A 20,516-nucleotide genomic window follows, 5' to 3' on the forward strand; every position below is an offset into this window, starting at 1 on the left:
ATGTGTGTTGGGATGTGAGTGGGCCTCATTTAATATTTATTATACTTGTGAGATTTGATTTACATCAACTTAAAACATTTAATTTTTAAGCATCTGTTGATATATTTTAACTACCACCTTCTTGTACTATCTAGAGCTGCAATTAAATGTATTATTAGTGGTAGAAAATGGATGGATCATTATTATAATTATCATTTTATAATATAATAATAACAATTATTATTATTATTATTATTATTATTATTATTATTATTATTAATAATAACATAGGAAGACATCAAGGTTTTTTCAAAGGTTTTATTTCCACAATAAAATGTAATGTTACAATTTACCATAACACAATGGTGGCTCCTCAAAAATAACAAATGGCAATGGGTCTACAAAGATTTGTCAAAGCTGTTCTTAAGCAGCATACTCAAAAATAAAACAAGAGAAAATGTTTTGATGTTGTTACAGGCTAGTGGGTCAGCAGGGAGATAAACATAGCAAAAGAAAAAGCCTCAAAGACACGTCTACGTGAAATAATATGGTTTCTTAACATTGACGCCATATTCTGAGAGGGCAGGAGTCAGGTCTTCCATAGTCAGAGTGTACTTCTTATCCTATATTAGGAGAAGATAAAAGATGAGAACATCATTAATCAGTCTTTTAGGAACACAAAATATTACAATTAAAGTGCAAGTAGAATTATTGACCTTTGTCTTATTCCTTGAGCTTCCTGAGGCAGTTCCTTTCATCTTACAGTATTGCAGTGCATCATTTGCAATGTCTGAGATAAACTTCTGAGAGGCAAGGGAGATCAGACGGATTCTAGAGAGACAAAAAAAAGAGAGCAGCTGTGGTCATTGACAGAATCCCCTGTATAAACAAAGAAAAAGGTTTGAGCAGATTTTCCTATACTTTCTATTTATTCATGCCTGTGACAGAGATGAGAAAACTATGTGAACCCTTTGGAATCATTCATTTATGTATCAATGTTAGCTGAAGTTACAACATGATTTCAAAGAATTAACTGTTTCTTCACTTAATGACAATACATTATACAATACAACCAACTGAAAAATGTTTGACAGGTATGGTAGACATAGGAACAATAAGTGTTTTTCTTTATTAAAAAGGGTTTTTTAGCACATTAAATAGATCTTTACAAATATTGGAATATGAGAAAACAACCTTCAAATGTGGCAATGATGCAAAAGAGCAATGTTAGCTACAATTTATCTTTTTTTTTAATCTTGAATTCAGGGCTCTAAAGTTGCACATGCAACAGAAAATCTCCATTTTTTTATTTAATCACACTGTTGCACCTAACCTTTCGTCTTGAACCATTATCTTCCTATATGTTTATCTGCAAAGCCTGTTGTCTTTTTGAGCACTTGCTTGAACTCACACATGACATCATGGTCAAAACAAACTTTTCAACTTTTGGGCACCCAACTTTTATAGGCAGACCAGTGCAACCAAAAGTTAGCCTGAAGCCCTGTCATGAATAACTGAGTCACTTTATTATCTCACCTTCTCAAACAAGTCTCCATTCAACTGTGTCAGCTAACAAACTGTGGCATGGATCTAGATTTCCCAAATTGTGGATTAAAGAGAGAGAATAGGGAAATTTAAAACTCTACAGACACTACATGTTGGCTTTCAATTGATCTTTTTTTAACCAATTCTAAAGGTTTTCATCTGCAGCTGATCAGCTTCCATTTGCTCTGTAATTCCACGATTTTAGGACTCGTTTTTAAATTGACAGCTATGATTAGCATTGTGCTTTGTGTCATTCAGCTCCATTGGCTATTGAGCAGACCAGCTCACAATGAAAATAGCAGGTAGCACTGATAGGACTTACATTCTTGGATCAGATGCCTCAAAGCCAGCACGGTTGAGGTAATACCCTGTAACTGCATCAGGAATCTGTAAAGGGGGAAAAAGGAAATTTATGGAGAATATTATATAACAGTGACAGGGCAAGGGGATATGAAAGGGGATATGAATTTGCCACGAGTACTCTTCAAATATTAACAATATCAACCACTTATACATTATGCTGATGCAAATGAATCAACAGAGCATCATATAGCAGAATTGTACTGCAATTTAATTTAATTCACCAGGTAAGCGAAACACAGACTACAGTATCTAGTTTCATATTTTTCAGGACTAAATTTCATTGAATGTTGTGGTATTATCTATGGATGCATGATATTGGACTTTTTGCCGATATCTGATATGCTGATATATTGGGAGTGCTTGGGCTGATAAAATAAAGTCCAATATACGTATACATTTTTCCCTGAGCCCAACTGCAGAGGTCATTTAGTCTCTACTACAGAGACATTAACCTAATATTTTGCCTACTCATGCTGCAGTACATGTCAATATAAATTTCCTTAATTGAGCAAAACAAACAAACGTAAACAAAACAAGTTGTTGTAGAGGGTGCTACCACAGAAGTCAAGGAGGTAGTCAGTTATTAGGTAGGGAGGTAGTTATTCAATTAATCAATTATTAATGGATTATGAAATCGATTGTCAAATATTTAGATGACCGAGTTATCAGTTTTAATTCATAATTAAAACAAGTTTTCTGAATTTTCAGCTTCTTGAAAGTGAATATTAAATATTTTCTGGTTTCTTAGCTCCATATAAAAAAGCAATCATTAAAACTGAATAATTAAACATTACATTCGAGAACATCATCATTCTTAGGTTTGGTAAACACGATCAATATTTAACAACATTTAGCATGCATCCCTAATGTTATCAGTAACTGTGGCTGTGAGGACAGAAACATGTAGGTGTTAGGTACAAGGTGAGAACACTGTGAACATATGCAGTGTTTCTGGTTTCTGACAATGTATTCCTATGATGGTGATGGAGACAATGACTGTGCCATACAATCACACCACTGGACTTACTGTTGGAGTATACTCTTCCAGCTGCATGAGGAAATCTGCCAGGGGTGTGGCGGAGATGGCAGGTTTCACGTCTCCATTGGTGATACCACCAGGAACATAGACACCATTGGAGACAGATGTGTCCGCTGATGGTGTCACCATGGCCGCTGATGAAGAAGCTGTGATGCAAGTTATTGGAATGAGTTCTTATTAAGTAAAAAAAACCAAAAAATGTTTACCCATTGCAGCATTTGTGAAAAGTATATGTAAATCCTGCATGCAAAAAATTATCCCTCACATAGATGCATGAAAAACGCTAAAGTATCTGCAGATATAGCAAGTTATCAGTATATTAGTAACATATAGTAAAAACTAATAACAAAGCTATCAAATCATTGTCATGACCGTTATAGTAGTAAGTAAAACTCAAAAGCATAGGTCTTAATTCAGCTTGACCATGTCCCAGATAAGAGCTTAAGTGTGTGGTGATGTAGAACTATATCACATTATGTGTGTAGGTAATGCTCTACCTATTGCATAATAAACTTAGATTGTTTTTTGTTTCTTGCTACAGTTGTTGCTTGTATGTTCATTCTGTCTATTGCAATAGCTTGGATTTGCAATAGCATGGCATTGTACACACTACATGGTTTCTGTCTTACATCAGTGGAGTGCTCAAACCTGTTTCATGAAAAGTGCTATAAAACTTAACTTAATTATTGTTAGTATTATTTTGTCAAATTACAGAGGGTAAACTACAATAACCTCCCTGTTTGATTTATCTCATCAGCAGACGCTACATCCTTATAAATGATCACAGCTGAATCAACACCGCTCTTCAACAATGTGAATGCAAACCGGATATTATAACAATTTACACAGGATTATTAAACTATATTGAATTATTTTACCAATTTTTAAGGTTTTACTGATACCATTTATCCACCTTTAATGGAAAAAAAACACTTTCCTACTGTGAACTGAGCTAACAGTTTGGCACAACATGGACCCAAGTTCCATAACCTTACCATTACTCGTGATCGAAGGGATGCTGCTGACGCTGGTTGCGACATTATCATTTGCGATACAGTTACTTGAGGTTGAAGACGTCGTAGATGACACTCCAGTTGTGACAGACTGATTCACGTTGTCTATGTTCATGTTTATGATGTTGGCTAACGCGCTAACCTTAGCTAGCTAGCTAGCACGCAAAGCCGTCCAAAAATATCTAAAAGCGCGGCTCGGTGTTATATGACTCAAAGACCAGCGCCCGTCGAAGCACTATGATATAAACTCAATCTCTTTTAATTAGTTTGAGGTCATAAAAATCATAGAATCGCGCGGTTACTTGCAACAGATATGTTTTAGCTAACGTGGGCAGAAAGCGGAGCTCGTACAGCGGAGGAACTTATCCCGTCACGTGACCTTAGCTTGTACGTATGGTTCGGATCCATGATCGGAGGTGACGAAGATAGCCGACGACAACCGAAGATAAGACCGACTCGCAGGGGTAGCCATTCCCTCTGACGTACAAGAACAGTGTTGTCCTGGAGACGAGAGATGCACGATTAAAATCTGGAGTGCTGTTGGACCATGTTGACAGTAAACAGTATTAATATTTTACATTAAGTGCTGTACATACATAGGGTTGTTGCCCTCTGCACTATTATAGATTATGAATTATAGATACATTCTCACAATTTTTTTCGCACATCAGAAAGGATGTTCCGATGAAGTATTAGGGTCAAACTGAAAAGAAAAAAAAATGAATCTTTCGACAATAAATCCGTAGTATCATGAGAATAAACTCGTAATATTGTGAGAATAAATTCGTAATATTATCAGAATAAAGGGTAAAGTCCTAATACTACGAGAATAAAGTGGTAATATTATGAGAAAAAGTCGTAATATCAAGAGAATAAAGTAATTATTAATCAAGCAAAGACCATCAGCTGCAACCTGCAACAATGTGAATTGCTCTGTGAGATGAATAAAGTATCTATCTATCTATCTATCTATCAATGTGTGTATGTGTTTGTATATATGTATATATGTGTGTGTATGTGTGTGTGCATTTGCATGCATGTGTATCTGCTGTAATTCACTACCTAAAGCATTGTCTGAAATGACAAATTAAGTCTTTTTGTTTGTGTGAAGCAACAACATGAAGCTCTTGAACCATTTACCACGTAGTCATTTCAAATAGTTCCAGTTTATTGGCATTCACTGAATCACTTTCATTGGAAAAACACTCCTGTTGGTGAAGTCCTGCAAGTCCAGTATGATTTTGCAGAGAGAGACATACCACACAACAAGTAGATGAGAAAAGACCAAACTTTTATCAATAGTGCTGCACAACTGTGTCAGAATGTGCTTGAAATCCTTCCTGGCACACATTTCGACAGTGTAGTTATCTTTAATGACCATAAGATTCAATCTATTAAAGATTGAGTCTTACATACAGACTGCCTGGAAACACCAATCAGTCAGGCTGTTTACTGAAAATAAGTTGTAACATCTTCTGTCTCTAAAGATTGTTGCATCAGCAGGTTACAGCTACTGTAATCTACTTTTATTTGCAAAATTCACCAGCACTAAAAGGCCGGATCAGTTCAACTCAACAAATGATAACTGTCAAGAAAATTAATTTCTCTCAAATGTTGTTCCAAATATCACATAAAGAAAATGTCATACTTCCTAAATAGAATATGAAAATGACAATATATGTAATGGGGGTTTGTCAGTTTTAAAATATACTAAAATGTATAAATCCCTCACAGGTAGCATCAAGAAATATGTGCAATTATTGTTATTGTGCGAATCTAATATTGTCAATCAAATGAGCCATTTTTTTTAACGTTTAAAAATGAAGACAAAGATGCGCAAGTCATCGATTGTAATGATTTCACTAATTTTTTTATACCAAAAAAGATCTTGTGATATACAATATCAGAAAGACAAGTCTTCTCTTTCAGCAAATACTGCACTTTTTTGAATTTCATAACACAATTAATTTAATAAAACAAAAACCAGAGGGTTACTTCGAAAGCAAACTTTGAATTGTTTCATCAACATCCAGGATTTGCTACACAGAACTCAAACACTTCCTTGTACACACTTGTTAACATAAACAGCCTCAGCGCCCTTTAGGAATTAAGTGTGAAAACAAGCAGGAACTTTGAATTTGTACAGTTTTACTCTGTAAAGGAGAGAAACAAAACATTTCAAACTTTCATAAAGATGCTCTCCCACAAATCCTATATAGTCACAGTCTCTATGATGAGTTACTGTACTGGGGGGGGGGGGGGGGGGTCAATGTGTAACAGTTGTCAACGATGAGCTTTCATCAAACATCCAATATCCATCATACATTAAACTCAATCTGGTCTCTTCTGTAATTGTACACACATCGAAACTACCTGACTATGTGTCATTAAAAAGCCATTAACTCCAAGCTATAAAAATAAAACTAATGAAAGGTACATCTTGTTCACAGTGTAGTCACAACCTCAGACAACTTCAGAGCAAACGGCCCACCTCTGTTTTCAAAATGCCACACAGAAATGAATGACACACCCTGACACCTTAACACTTGGGTCTGTGGAAGCTTTAGCTTCTTCACTCCTCTCCTCCTCCTAAATCAGACAAATAAAAACAAACAGGAAATAAACTTGTTCCAAGCTGGTGGAGTGGAATCCTTGTTGACTGAGTAAGAAAGGGAAAAATCCAGGCCAACAGAGTCTATTTTCTCCTCTGCAGAGCAATTTGACTTCACCAAACCTTCCTCCTTGTGTCCCTTTCTTCCTCTTGCCATGCAGATTTGGAGTTAGCAGGTGAGCTGGCTCCTCCGCTGACAGAGGTTTGACCACATGTCCTCTAGCTGGAGACACAACTGGGAGTATGTTTGTGGATCAAACATGGGGTTGGGTTTTGGTGCAGAGGAGCATTAGGGACGTTCGTCTGGGCAAAGACATCTCAGTCAGTGGAGAAGAGATCTCCAGCTGAGGGAAGTGGGGCCAGACCCCCAGTCACGTTTGGCAGGAGGGACAGGTCAGGTAGACTCTGGATGTGAGACTTGAGCTCTTTCCTCACCTGAGTCACCCTCGCTAGTTTCTGCTTGTATTCCTGCAATGAACAATCACAAAGATGCAGCACAGGTACATATGAGATAAACATTATTGCTTGGCTACAAAGCACAGAGTGAAATTATTTAATTATTTAACCGATTGGGTTGTAGATTTAACCCAGCAGGAGATAACATGGCCCTATCCATGTCTACCACGAAAACCAGTCAGAACCTCATTTCTGAGGAACTTGTTAAGTTTAGAGCCAAGACTTAACTTATGGTTAGGTTAAGGTAGTGTTAGGCATTAAGTGGTTATGGTCAAGGTTAGGGATAATGCTCTAATGCAAAATTACCAATTCAATCAAACACATTTAATGAAAAATAAATGCCACTAGCATAAAAGTTTGGGGTGACCGCCATCTCCTGTCCAGCTAAAAAAAAAAATGGGACATAGTAATGATCTTGTAATATTTCTGGCATGGTACACTCTATAGGAGGCACAAATCCAGAGTATTTCTTCTCAGGTTGTTTCTTTTTATTATAAATATCCTACTGTTATTGTCCCATCACTGCAGCTTTTTAGGCAAACAAAGGGTGAAAAGGGTTACACTCAAAAACTAATTGATGAAGGAAATTTACCACATATGTTCAAATTGAGCTGTACAGTACGTCTCTTGTTGTATGAATGCATGGATTTGGCTGTTGTTAGCATATGATATGTCTCACCTCTAGTTTCTTTTCTCTCTCCATGAGCGCCTCCTTCTGGCTGCCAATATATTCAGTCAGCATGCGGGCCAGCTGTCTCCGATCCTCCAGCTCAGCAGCGAGTCGGCCATTGTACTCCGCCAGCAGCAAACAGGCCTCATCTACCGTCTTTGACAGCTTGTCTGCTGCTTCCTTGTCTATAACAAAGCCAAAGTGTATTTTTTTTTTCACGATCGAGTATACATACTAGCATTTTATAAATTCTGCCACAATCTCTGGAAGATTTAACTGAGGCAATCCTACTATGACACAGAAACCACACAGAAACTATAACATAATGTAAAGGAATTTTAAAACACAACACATTAATACAATTAAGATTCAAGTTTCAATGCTAAGGGAAAATAAGAACACAGTATTAAAATTAATAAAAAATAAAATGTATAATGTATTACAGGAAAAGTCATTTCTGATTAAGCTGAGCTGTTGAGTCTTACCAGTGATCTTCTCCAGCAGAGAAACATCCTGGACTTCCTGTGGCAGTGAGGCGATCTTCTGACGAACAGCTGCATCACCTGATGCTGCATTCTCCAAGTCTTGCAGGGCTTTCACCAGTTCCTCAGTCTGAAGATGCGTGTAAGAGTGTGTTTAAAACCGACAGTTAGATTTTATCAGGATGGAGAGACCATGTCACAAAGAAAATGGGTGGAGACGGGCAAATATGAGTAAAATGAGTAAAACACTTGGCTCCGCACCAGCTGATTTGCAGAGGCATCAATGATGTGAGGGGAGTTGTGGCTTCTATAGTCGTCATCCTCATCATCCTCTTCTTCCTGGATCTTTTGATAGCTGCGTTTTACTGCCTTTTTCTCCTCTGCAAAGATAAGGTTTGAAATGACAGAACGGAATATTAAAAAGAGGTCAAATGCCAACAGCTGTACATAAAACTGTAACTGTAACTGTAATAAAATAAAACATGAATCTTCTCAATGCCAATTATTTTACGATTTTTACATAAAAAAGGAGTTAACTTTAAGGCTTATTTTGAAAGACTGTGACATTTAGGGTTATCTGACAATTTTGCCATATCAACAGAAGCAGAGGTGATGTTACTCTAAAACTGCAGTAAGATCATGTGCAGTAGTCATGTCAGTTGATATTTTTGTTCAAATACTTTATATATGTATAAGTATGTATATATAACAATGATATTATGTAATGGTAGTCTAACCTGAGGGCCTGGGACTGTTTGAGTCTTCTATTGCCAGTTTGAGCTGCTGAATGAAGTCAGCTCTATAGAGGGCCCTCTCCTTCCAGATGTTCAGCAACCTCTCCATGGGCCTTTTACATCCGTCATCGGCTTCTCTGCAAAAGTCACAAGAACAGCGCAAATTAGAAAAAAACAATTATTATTTCACAAATTCCTCCAAACACCTTATGGATAATTAAGGAGCACACGTTTATATTTAGTCTTTTCATTAGTCTCTAAAAAGTTTGTTGCCATTTTGTCCTATCTTGGCGGTGGATAAATGTAGGTCCAAAGACAAATTTACAGTATAAACCCATAACGTAAAAGTTGTTACTATTTGTGAGTGGATTCCCTTTTCACTGTTACTTTAGCGAATATTGTTCTGTTGAAAACAAGAAAAAAAATAGCACAAAAATTTAATTTAATTTCAGTTTGAGCAGTTTATTCCTACATAGGAATACATTTAGAAGAAAGCATTGGGACAGTAAGTGTCCTCACACCTGTACACAAACTCTTATTGCTAACTGTGTGTGAGCATGTATTGTACACCATTCTCTACCTGGCCACATGGGAGCATGCGTCAACGAGGACAGTCTCAAAGTCTTTGGTGAACTCTGGTCCTTTCTTCTTGCTGTTCTGGATGACATCGTTGGCCAGATACAGGAAAGTCAGCTTCCTGCTGCTTTTAGCTGGACACAAAAAAACACAACACAAAAAACTTAATAAACTGCTTATTATATTGACAATGGGATGACAGAAATTGATGTGGGCCTGTGATGGTCAATGTATTATGTGCATACAAATTATAGAGCAATATAGTGCACTTATTTTTTTATTTTTTTCTGGGGCTAGTTTCTGAGTAAGTTTATCATTACAGGCAAAGTCTTGGTGGAGTTACAGTTTTCTAGAAGGAAACTGTGTATCTTCAAAACCTGTTCTAGATAACTTTAAGTCAGTTAAGCTCATATTTGTTTGCATGCTAAAACAGTGACATCTAATGCTGAGCAATAATCCAATAACATTGGATGTCACAATACAACAAAGATTCAATACATGCACAATGTTCATGCAGGCATTTCATATAATAGACAATCGATTTGTGAAATGCATCATTTGTAGCCATATCCAGCCATGGTTTCAATCAAAATCAAACAAATAAAGTATAGTGTGCACACAGGATGCAGGGCAACCATGACAGAGACAATGGACAGCCAATGAAGGACAAACAGAATACACAAAAAATAAATCAATGTTGGCATTAAACACAATACACTGTAAAAAACAGAAAATAACCTTGTTTTGAAAAGTGCTATCAAAGTAGTTTATTATTGTTGTTCAAGAGTTCATTGTTGTTATTATCTTGATTATTATCATTATTACTAATATTGACTCGTTTCTCCTACAAAGTTCTCAGCATTTCAGGTCACTGTATCCTCACAACTGTAGATATAAACTGGACTTGCTTTTCGTTATTTCTCAGTAAATGACAATCACTGAAGCACTTTAACCATTTCTACCAACGTTTACATAAAATATTTAGGAACTTTATTTTAAAAGAAATGTGCAGGTTAACTGAGTGAAGGAATGTTGTAAAAATGTCATTGACTGACCCGATGCAAAGTGACGTAAGATGGAACAAACTGTTATGTATTTAAATCAGTTTGGACAGACATTGTATGTGTGTATGCATGGTGTTGGGTGTATAGGCTTGTATGATATGCTGTGTATGGCGTTTACATCGGGACCTTGAGTGTGTAAATAAAGTTATATATGTATTTAACAATGGCAGCTCTCACCTTTCTTCAACTCCCGATGCCACACTTTAACGATGAGACCCGAGTGTTTGCGGTGGTGGATGATCCACAAAGACAGAGTCTGGACGCTCTGCTGTGAGCTGCTCAGCTCCGACAGTTTCTTCTCCAGGGCCGACTCCGAGAAGGACGACATATCGCTGAGTGAATGAGTGTGGTTGGGTGTCAAGTGTTTCCCCCGCGCTCCAACAGACCCGCTCCTAAAGCTGCTATGAAGAAACTCGCACTGTCATCAAAACTTAAGTTGTGTTGAACACATCCAGACACGCGGCACCAGACCGCCCACACTCCCTGGAGTTAGCTCTGTCTTCGGCTGGATTTGTGGCCCAACCTGCAGAGTTTGTGGTGGTTTATCAGCGACTGGGTCTCCACTGTCTGCAGAGTTTGTTTACAGCCACGGCTAATGTTAGCCCGCCGAGCTAAGTAGCCGTCTGCAGACCCATGCAGTGCCGAGCAAAGGCTGCGCCTCAAACTGAGCTCAAATACACAGAGCTTCTGTAAAATCCGTCCACTAAGTGTGTTCAGGGCGCAAAAAATTAAGTTAAAACTCTTGAAAAGTGACGCTAAAACTCGTAGTTTAGTCTCTGCACGTCCAACTAAGCAGGAAGATCGAAGCAGAAAAAAATGGCAGCCTTGCACTTTCACCTCAACGTGTGCGTCGCACGTTAGTGACGCAAACGGAGCGAGCCAGACACTATTGTCCCTTTATTCCATGGATGTTCCTTGGATACGCGCGTGTTTTATCACCTTACCATCATGTTTTACACATGGATGTATGGTTTTATCCCAGATTTTCCATTATCTATCTATCTGTCTGTCTGTCTATTAAGCTTTATTGGTAATCACAAAAGGATAAATATAATGGTATCAAACAAATATAAAATAACACACACACAAGGAGACTCACATGGGGGTTTTATTCTGTTATGAAGTTGTAGAATTAATTTTTGAGAATAATGAAAATAGGAAGTCAGGTTAGATTTATGGTTAAGGCTATGGCACTGTGCACTAAATAAGTCACTTAAAAACTAGGGGATCAAGAATTTAATTGAAAGGGAATAATGGAAATGAGTGAGAAAGCACGAGTCAGGATAGTAGTGAAGTTCTTAAGGGATATGGGGCTTTTTTACAGGATATAAAGTGGGAAAAACATTTAGGGTAAGAGTGAGTGTGTGTGAGTTTATGTTGTGAGGGTGGCCTTTTTTCTGGTTCACACTCTAGAGCAGAAGGGGGGCGGTAATGCACCTATAGATGGATGCCAACCGCCGTAAAACAAAAAGAAGAAGAATTAATTTTTGTTAGGGCTTCTTAAATTTGAGATCGTGTTGAGGTGTGTGAATTTTTGTCTTTGCATATTTTGCTTTATGTATATCAAATGTAGCCAAACTAATGCTAAATAATAAGCAAGTTAATTATATATATTGTGGGAAAATTTGGATCTTGTCAAGTATATGGTCGTAGTATTCTTTTGCTCCCAGAGAGAGTTCAGATCAGTCATTTTGGTTACTATATGATTTATAGTAGCTGTTTCTGTCCTTTACTGCCAGACTGTTGAATAAAAGAATGTAGGCAAAGAGGCTCATTATCTGTTGTAGCAGATGGGCCTCTTTGACTACTGACTGTATTTTTGTCAAATTTAAGCTGAAAGTCAAACACAAATATGTATAGGAGTCGACAATCTCAACTTCCTCACCGTGATTGAGATGTGTGGCTTAGACTTTCTAAAATGAATGACAAGTTCTTTAGTTAGCTTTTCTGTTTCATGGTCATAATCAAAATGGCTGTGTCAAAAAAGACTTGCCATAGAATGACAGACAGTGAACCTTTCCTTTTATAATCCCCACCTATACCTTTTCTGCAATGAAAATGGAAACTGCCCATTATTTTATGTTAATATTTTAATGTTAACTGTCACTAATAAACAATTTTTAATACACCTGAAAACTTTGGAACAACCAACATTAATTATTTAACATGAATTAAACTAGCTGGTTAATGTAAATGACAATTACTATTAAAAGCAAAATGTTTCCATTGGTACAATGCAAATATTTTTCAATCATCAGTCATGAACATTTACATGCTTGTTTGCCTTCACAACACTGTGGTTGACCAAATGCACAATTTTGTTGTCAGAACAATAGATTTGGGCTCTGGACACAGGTGAGCTTTAAGCAAATTGTATGTAGTTACAACAGGTGCGTTCAACAAATCTATAGCCTCAAATATCAACCAGAATGCAAAGGAAGCCACACAAACAGACCTTTTTCACAGCAGAGAATTGGACTCCTCAAAACAGGACGTCACAAATGCTTCACTTAAATGAGATTCAGACATATACTGTTAGTAATAACAAACGTGTAACTACTAACTATGTCCATTACTCTGCCGTTATGATTATTTATTAATGTCGCTTGACTCACAATGTTAGATCATTGTTTGTTTGTTTTTTGTTTGTTTGAAGGATTGTCTGCAGGTATGAAATATGATATCTGGCTAATAATATAGGAGGGACATCATTTCTAAATCTTTCCCAACATTTTAGTTGCAAATTTTAACATTTATTTAGAAAAATATTTCTTGCCAGCTATTGTTTCTTGTTAACAAAGCCCTTTCAGAGTTTTACACCAAATGTGATTTTAAACTACATAAACTACAGTTATTATTTATCTTGGGCTTTGTTTTTGTCTTTTTAAATAAATCCTTGCTGTGATAATTTTTATATTAATTAAAAAAATTGCAAAATACCTATAAAAAAACTAAAAGAATCGATATATATCAGAAATACACACACACACACACGTTTACGCAGTATTTGTAGTAAGGACACGCATAAACATAATGCATTCCTTAGTTCCTTATCCTAACCTTGACTGTCACAACTAACAGCCTAACCTAAACCCAATTCTAACCCTAAAACCAACCAGAAACCTTAAAATCTGTGGTTCCGTGCAGATTTGTGGTTTACATTGAGAAATGTAACATCTGTGTTGGCTCTGGATTTCAGTTTGTGTCATTTGTCAAAGATTATTGGAAGAAAAGCACTGGTACGTCTTTCATGGCTGATTACATAAATACAACTCATTTTAATGAGAGGGAAACTCTGCAATCACACAAACAAATGACACATGCAAACACGCTTTAGTCAAATAACACTACCAGAAAGATGCAAAAGTGATCCTCTCATCCCTCCCTCTGCCACTCCACATGTTCAAATACAGCCCCTGATCCGTTTTACACTGAGCTCTGACACCAGTGTGTGTGTATGTGTGTGTGTGTGTTTGGCAGGTACAGGTAAAGCACGGATATGTTCAGTGCTGTGTTTCTTTCCCTGGGCTTGCTGATGATGGTGCAGATAACTGATGGAGAACTGGATTACACCTCACAGGGGCAGGGGATGCAACTGCAAGGCAACTTCTCCATCACAGGAATGTTTCCTCTGCACAGCAACAATGAGCTGAGCCCTGGTTTGCCTGCGCTGGGTCCATGTAATGAGTGAGTTTACCTGCACAGTAAACTTTCAACTACACAATTGATGAATTGCATCTTATTGGTTGCTTGGTCTGGACATTAACATAAACATTGTTCTTTTATCATCTTCACTTGTTTCTCTCTTGACACCTGGCCTTTTCTAGAGGGACGCCCAACAAACACGGCTTTCACCTAATGCAAGCTATGAGATTTGCCGTGGAAGAAATTAACAACGGCAGTGGACCACTGCCTCTTTTACCACGAGTGAAGCTGGGCTACCAGATGTATGACATCTGCTCCCTGCCAGCTAGTATCCTGGCCACAGTGGACCTGCTGGAGCAGCAGAACCAGAGCACATCTATACCCGAGACAGAGGGAGACACAGACTACAGTAAAACAGCACTGGCAGTGATAGGGCCAGACAGCAGCAGCAACTCGTTCACCCCTGCTTCTTTATTTGGGGCCTATCTCATACCACAGGTATGTTTTAATAATTGCTTTTGAAATACGACCCTCAGCAAGCCTGCACACAACATTCCTCACATCCTCTCTATTTCATTTTTAGATCTCTTATGAAGCATCAAATGAAATGCTAAGCAACAAGATGCTCTATCCAGCCTTTTTGCGCACGATTCCCAGTGACAAGAACCAGGTCAGTGCTATGATCCAGCTTTTAATTCGTTACAAATGGACATGGATCGCTCTCTTAGGGAGTGACAATGCGTATGGCCTGTCAGGCATGAGGAGTCTTTCCCAACAAGCACCACGGCACGGCATCTGCATTGCATACCAAGGAATCATCCCCTCATTTAGCCCCGACAAAATCCAGACCATGAGGAACATGGTGGACAACATACTGAAGACCAAAGTCAACACCATCGTTGTCTTCTCTAGCAAGTCAAAACTTCGCGACTTCTTCCCATTTGTCATTGAGCGTAATGTCACAGGTAAAGTGTGGGTGGGAACGGAGGACTGGTCTGTAGCTACTCTTATATCAGGGATACCTGGGATCCACACCGTTGGTACTGTGATTGGTGTCTCCATCAAATCTGCATCTCTGTCTGGTTTTGAGGACTTTGAGAGAAAGGTATTTCAGGCTTCACTGCAACAGAGCGCCACGCAGAATGGCAATGGCACCATGAGCGGAGGAAATGATTGTTTACAGAGCACAGACCTGTACAGCCTCGCTAAGAAGAATTTCTTACTGGAGGAATATGACATCACCTCCTCCTTCAATGTGTATAAGGCAGTCTACGCCGTGGCTTATGCTCTGCATCAAGCTCTCAACTGTGATTCTGGAGAGTGCCAAAGGAGGAGGGTGTACCCATGGGAGGTGAGACAATGTACATTTGTAATTTTTGTCATAACATTTCGTAAAGCACTGACGTCTCCTTTCTCCTCTGTAGCTTCTCTTGTGGCTTAAGCAGGTGCGATTCTCGCTGGGCAACACCTCAGTGTACTTTGATGAGAACGGTGACCCGTACTCAGAGTATGACATTGTGTCCTGGGTCTGGAGGCAGACTGTGTGGTCTCTCAGAGTGGTGGGCTCCTTCCGTGCTGATTCCTTTACACTCACAATTGACGATGATCAAATTGAGTGGCACGACAGAGCACAGTCAAACTCGGTGAGATCAGCGTGGAGAAATTTCTATTGCATTGTTGTAAAAGTCTTGTAAAGGTTAAACACTTTACCTTTCCAACTTTGTATATGGCTTGATGTATGGAGGAGCTGTTTCTGAGACACAGTGCTTATTCGATTGTAACATTCTGAGCAATAATAGACTTAAGGAACTGAAGCTGTTGCATGTTTTGTCTCTGGCCATTCTATTTCGATAAGATTACACAATAAAATGCAGATGATTTATAATCTTTCTTAAACCCTGTTACGTGTGTGCAGGTGCCTCTGTCTATCTGTTCTCCTCCCTGCCCAGAGGGCCACAAGAAGCTGCTGACAGGACTCCACACCTGCTGCTTCGACTGCCAGGCCTGTCCTGCTGCCACGTTCCTCAATATCAGTGGTAATATAAAGAAACACATTATAAAAGACAGACTACACTCACACGCCACTTTATTATTCGGTACACATGCTTGCGAACAAATATCTAATTAGCAGCAACTCAATGCAATTAGGCATGCAGAGAGCAGACATGACCAAGATTACCTGCTGAAGTTCAAACCGAGCATCAGAATGATGAAGAAACGTCAGGACCTGTTGATCTACTGGGAGTTTCACACACAGCCATCTCTAGGTTTTCCAGAGAACGATCCAGAATAGAGTATATCCAAATAGCACCAGTTGTCCGGTAACTCAAATAGCCACTATGGGACATAAGACTGTTTGTGAATCAGTCTACAGCAGCAGAAGAACACAGGGAGTGTCACTCCTGCCATTTTATCAAATGTCCTGTGTACCTAATAAAGTAGCTGGTGAATGTGTCTGAAGCAGTTCATTTCAAAGTGTGGGCTGGTGATATTTGCAGGTGAACCTCAGAGGGATATCCAAATTCTTCCACATACCAATTTCATTGGAACATATATTATTTATTCTGGGTGGAAAGTCACAATTTCAAAAATAACACTAATATGATGTCTCACTTTGAGTTTCATTAATATCACTTACTTTTTAACACTATTGTGATGACTAATTATTGGTAATTGGGACAAAAATATTTGCTTCATTGTACATTTTTAGGGACCTCAGATGTCTGAAGTTGGGAATGTCTGCTAGACTATTAAAGAAAGACCTGACGCAAGTGTTTTTAAATGAGAATTATAGAAGGACGACATGTTTTTTCTTCTCAGTGGGCTTACATGACGCATTTGTAAAAACAGAAAGTGACAGCCTGGTGTCAGGACCTGATGAAGATGGGAGATTAAACATTTTAAGTGTAAAAGCACTTTATTGAGGACAATGTTTTGTATATTTATTGTCAAATATAAGATATAAGATGTCAAAAAGTTTCAACGGAAGACAGAGAAAGAGTGAGTGACCTGCAAATGGATGACAATCACAGTTGACAGGCTGCTGTGTGTGAGACTAACCAGCAGGTGGGGTGTTATACTAACAATTGGTACTGATGCAGGAGCAGAACTGGCTCACAATGAAACACTGCCCAACAACATGCACTGTGCTGCAGTGCATTTTCTCTTTAAGTGTACAACATTTAATTTACACAATAAATAATCGATATATGTAACAGAGTGGGAAATGGGAACAGCATTATGGACAAACTCTAGCTCGTATGTACTCGTATGTACATGTTTTCTCCTTTACAAATCTGTTGTGTGTTTTCCCCAGAACCCACCACGTGCCAGCCTTGTCTGCCGGAGCAGTGGGCTCCTCCCCGCAGCGATCAATGTCTAAATAGGACTGTCCTGCTGCTTGCCTGGGACGCCCCACTCTCCATTGCACTACTCTTCTTTCTTGCCACCTGTCTTCTCATGACCCTCAGCTTTGCAGTAATTCTGCTGCTTAACCTGAAAACGCCTGTGGCCAAGTCTGCTGGAGGCCGCACCTGCCTCCTGATGCTGGCAGCCCTGACGACTGCCACCATGAGCTCTTTGTGTCATTTTGGCCCACCATCTCCTCTGGCCTGTATTCTCAAGCAGCCTCTATTCATCATCAGCTTCACTGTGTGCCTGGCCTGCATCACCGTGCGCTCCCTCCAGGTTGTCTGCATTTTTAAATTTGCATCGAAGCTGCCGCCGGTCTATGACAAATGGGCCAAAAAGCACGGGCCAGAGTTGACCATTTTCCTGTTGTCTTTCACCATCTTGTTTATTTCTGTTCTACGTGAGGGCGTCAACCCTCCTCAGCCGACTCAGGATCTTGACTTCTACCACGACAGCATTGTCCTGGAGTGCAGTAACACTGTCTCACCAGGCTCGTTCACTGAACTTGCTTATGTCTTTCTGCTCAGCATCCTTTGCTTCTCTTTTAGCTACATGGGGAAAGACCTGCCAGCAAACTACAATGAGGCCAAGTGTGTCACCTTCAGCCTCATGGTGTACATGATCTCCTGGATGAGCTTCTTCACTTTATACCTCATCACCAGAGGCCCGTTCACCATGGCCGCACATGTGTTTGCCATACTCTTCAGTGTCCTGGCCTTGCTTGGCGGCTACTTCCTGCCCAAAATCTACATCATTGTCCTGAGGCCGCAAATGAACACAACTGCACATTTCCAGAACTGCATTCAAATGTACACCATGAGCAAACAGTGAAGCACTGAATTACTTCACCTGATTAAAAATAGTACAACAGTAGCTACAAATGATATAGGTTAAATATATTTTAAATGTTTATTGTATGTGCACAGATAAAAGTTGTTTGCTGTTGTTTTTGTTTGTTTTTAGATAAGTCTCATTATTAAGTTGTCTCACACATTGTAGCTCCATACAACAGGGGTCTCAAACTCAAATGACCTAGGGGCCACCGAATGTCCAGTTTGAAAAAGTCAAACTTCTGGAGAAAAAGACATAAAAATAATAATATTTCTGATGATATTGCACAGAATTTCAAAATAAAAACGTTTGTTTTGATATGGAGCAACAATATAGATGTATTTATGAAAAAAAAAAAGCATACAGACATAAGTCATTATAGCTTGATATTAAATACCGGCTGTAATTTTTTGTAATTTACTGGGGAGCCGCTGGTTTGAGACCTTTGACATTCCCCGCCTCCTCGATGAATTTTGTTTTTATTATATTAACAAATATATAATATTAGTTGTATATTCTAATGGATGCCTAGTTTACAGTCTATTTAATGCCTTTCCTCTGATAAAACACTGCAAAAATATATGTCACAATAGTTTTTCTATAGTGTTGTAGTAGGAACGGACACACGAACCCTGCTGGTCATTTGACTGAGATGAAATGTCAGTAATGGGAGATCAAGGAGATGGTGAAAACTTTTTTAAAAAAGGTTTCGAAATCTTGAATAAATAAACAATTATAGACTGACTTGTGTCAGTCTATAATTCATAAAAAAATTATCTATGTTATACCTCCAGTAAAGCATCTTTTTTTGGGATTGTTTGTTAAATTTTGTGATCACTGGATTGGGATGATGTGACTGAAAGTTGGTCTTAATAACAATCTGTCACTGTGTTTAACTCATGCAACATGTGTATGTAATGCTCAAGCAAGTCTTGAACAAACCTGGTGCAATAGACCTTTTTTTTTCATCAGATCATTTTCTGTATGAAATAGTAGGACAAACACAGTTTTTTTTTATCAATAACACCTCAGAGTCTGGAGGCTTGTGCTATTTTGTATTATAGACTGCATAAAAAATATTATATATTTTGTCCCTACCCATCCAACCATGTCTCTGTGTAGCTGAGGCCGATTAACACTGTATGTACTGATCAGGTGTGTGGAGGAGCTGTTCTTCATTTTCTAGGCAGTGATTAGCACAAGAAAGCCATGTGACTAAGGCAGTACTGAGACCTGTGACAATAGGAGACACATCAATAACTGAGAGGGGAGGCGATCACAGGCTGACCAGCAGAGATTAAACCATTCCCAAGATTCATATCAGACTGTGAATTATATGCTGTCATTCTCTTATCAGCAGCAGCCGCTTATCACACACTCCAGTTACTCATCAGCAACACCTGATGTGCACCCAGGGGACAATTACAGATAAGATTTAATCCATTAATGGCACTCAGAGAAAAAAAAAGCATTGAAAGTGGATTAATTAAATACCACTGGGAAAAAAAAATCATAGCAATGAATTTAATATTTTACTTTTTTTGCAGGGTTTGGTCCTTTAATTTGTCTCTCACAAACATATTCATTTTCTAAGAAAAGTTACACGCTAAGCTTAATTTTTTCTGAATGACTAAAAGCAAAGACACACTACTGAATGATGTGGGGAACTGATAAAGCAACAAAAACAATGTCTTTGAATCACAGGGACCATTAGAGTTTGACCTCTGCTGGGACCAAGGAGCAGATAAAGAAGTAAACATGGACACAAACATCCTAATAAACAAACACAGAATCTATTTTTACGTCTCTGGTTTGTATCTCAGGACATCTCAGGTGTCTCGCTGTCTCTTATGTAGCACCAACGTGAAAAAATCGTAAAACTCCCAAAGCTCTTTGTACTCTGTGGAATAAAACTTCTAAAAACCTCGTCCTGGTGGTCGTAGTGCTGACAATAAAACTCATGCTTGCTCACCCATGGCACACTTCGACTGTTGACTGAGGGTATTAAGCCGTGAGTGGACACACAGACTGTGGGAAAGCCAAGCTCACACTACTCACACATCTACTGGTCAATAGCTCTGACCTCTGAGCCACAAA

General features: G+C 38.6%; 3 protein-coding genes across 3 annotated transcripts; 1 reads left to right on the forward strand and 2 right to left on the reverse strand.

Annotated features, from left to right (window-relative positions):
- Positions 1–282: 282 nt before the first annotated feature.
- On the reverse strand, positions 283–4,333 carry taf10 (TAF10 RNA polymerase II, TATA box binding protein (TBP)-associated factor). The gene is made up of 5 exons (XM_058641888.1): positions 3,922–4,333; positions 2,915–3,072; positions 1,847–1,911; positions 696–810; positions 283–602 (listed from the first exon to the last, which is right to left on the reverse strand). Exons 1-5 carry the CDS (start codon positions 4,052–4,054, stop codon positions 513–515), a joined length of 561 nt encoding a protein of 186 aa, XP_058497871.1. The 5' UTR covers positions 4,055–4,333; the 3' UTR covers positions 283–512.
- A 753-nt stretch (positions 4,334–5,086) lies between these two features.
- Positions 5,087–11,375, reverse strand: rprd1b (regulation of nuclear pre-mRNA domain containing 1B). The gene is made up of 7 exons (XM_058644085.1): positions 10,710–11,375; positions 9,473–9,602; positions 8,896–9,029; positions 8,420–8,538; positions 8,162–8,288; positions 7,686–7,861; positions 5,087–7,018 (listed from the first exon to the last, which is right to left on the reverse strand). The coding sequence occupies exons 1-7, from the start codon at positions 10,858–10,860 to the stop codon at positions 6,869–6,871; spliced, it is 987 nt and encodes a 328-aa protein (XP_058500068.1). The 5' UTR covers positions 10,861–11,375; the 3' UTR covers positions 5,087–6,868.
- A 2,636-nt stretch (positions 11,376–14,011) lies between these two features.
- LOC131468858 (taste receptor type 1 member 1) lies at positions 14,012–18,419 on the forward strand. Its single transcript, XM_058643525.1, has 6 exons — positions 14,012–14,219; positions 14,360–14,675; positions 14,761–15,528; positions 15,602–15,820; positions 16,093–16,213; positions 17,494–18,419. Exons 1-6 carry the CDS (start codon positions 14,032–14,034, stop codon positions 18,417–18,419), a joined length of 2,538 nt encoding a protein of 845 aa, XP_058499508.1. The 5' UTR covers positions 14,012–14,031.
- Positions 18,420–20,516: the final 2,097 nt, after the last annotated feature.

The sequence above is a fragment of the Solea solea genome, chromosome 11 (genome assembly GCF_958295425.1).
Source record: "Solea solea chromosome 11, fSolSol10.1, whole genome shotgun sequence".
NCBI lineage: Eukaryota > Metazoa > Chordata > Actinopteri > Pleuronectiformes > Soleidae > Solea > Solea solea.

Excerpts from the sequence above, each read along its gene's own strand:
- taf10 (XM_058641888.1), bottom strand. The coding sequence starts at position 4,054 with ATGAACATAGACAACGTGAATCAGTCTGTCACAACTGGAGTGTCATCT. Across the intron at positions 3,073-3,921 it reads CCCTTCGATCACGAGTAATG|CTTCTTCATCAGCGGCCATG; the intron begins GTAAGGTTATGG and ends CTTGCATCACAG. Across the intron at positions 811-1,846 it reads GAGGCATCTGATCCAAGAAT|AATCCGTCTGATCTCCCTTG; the intron begins GTAAGTCCTATC and ends TTGTCTCTCTAG.
- rprd1b (XM_058644085.1), bottom strand. The coding sequence starts at position 10,860 with ATGTCGTCCTTCTCGGAGTCGGCCCTGGAGAAGAAACTGTCGGAGCTG. Across the intron at positions 9,030-9,472 it reads GCATGCTCCCATGTGGCCAG|AGAAGCCGATGACGGATGTA; the intron begins GTAGAGAATGGT and ends TGACTTTTGCAG. Across the intron at positions 8,289-8,419 it reads ATGCCTCTGCAAATCAGCTG|ACTGAGGAACTGGTGAAAGC; the intron begins GTGCGGAGCCAA and ends ACGCATCTTCAG.
- LOC131468858 (XM_058643525.1), top strand. The coding sequence starts at position 14,032 with ATGTTCAGTGCTGTGTTTCTTTCCCTGGGCTTGCTGATGATGGTGCAG. Across the intron at positions 15,821-16,092 it reads ACAGAGCACAGTCAAACTCG|GTGCCTCTGTCTATCTGTTC; the intron begins GTGAGATCAGCG and ends ACGTGTGTGCAG. Across the intron at positions 16,214-17,493 it reads CACGTTCCTCAATATCAGTG|AACCCACCACGTGCCAGCCT; the intron begins GTAATATAAAGA and ends TGTTTTCCCCAG.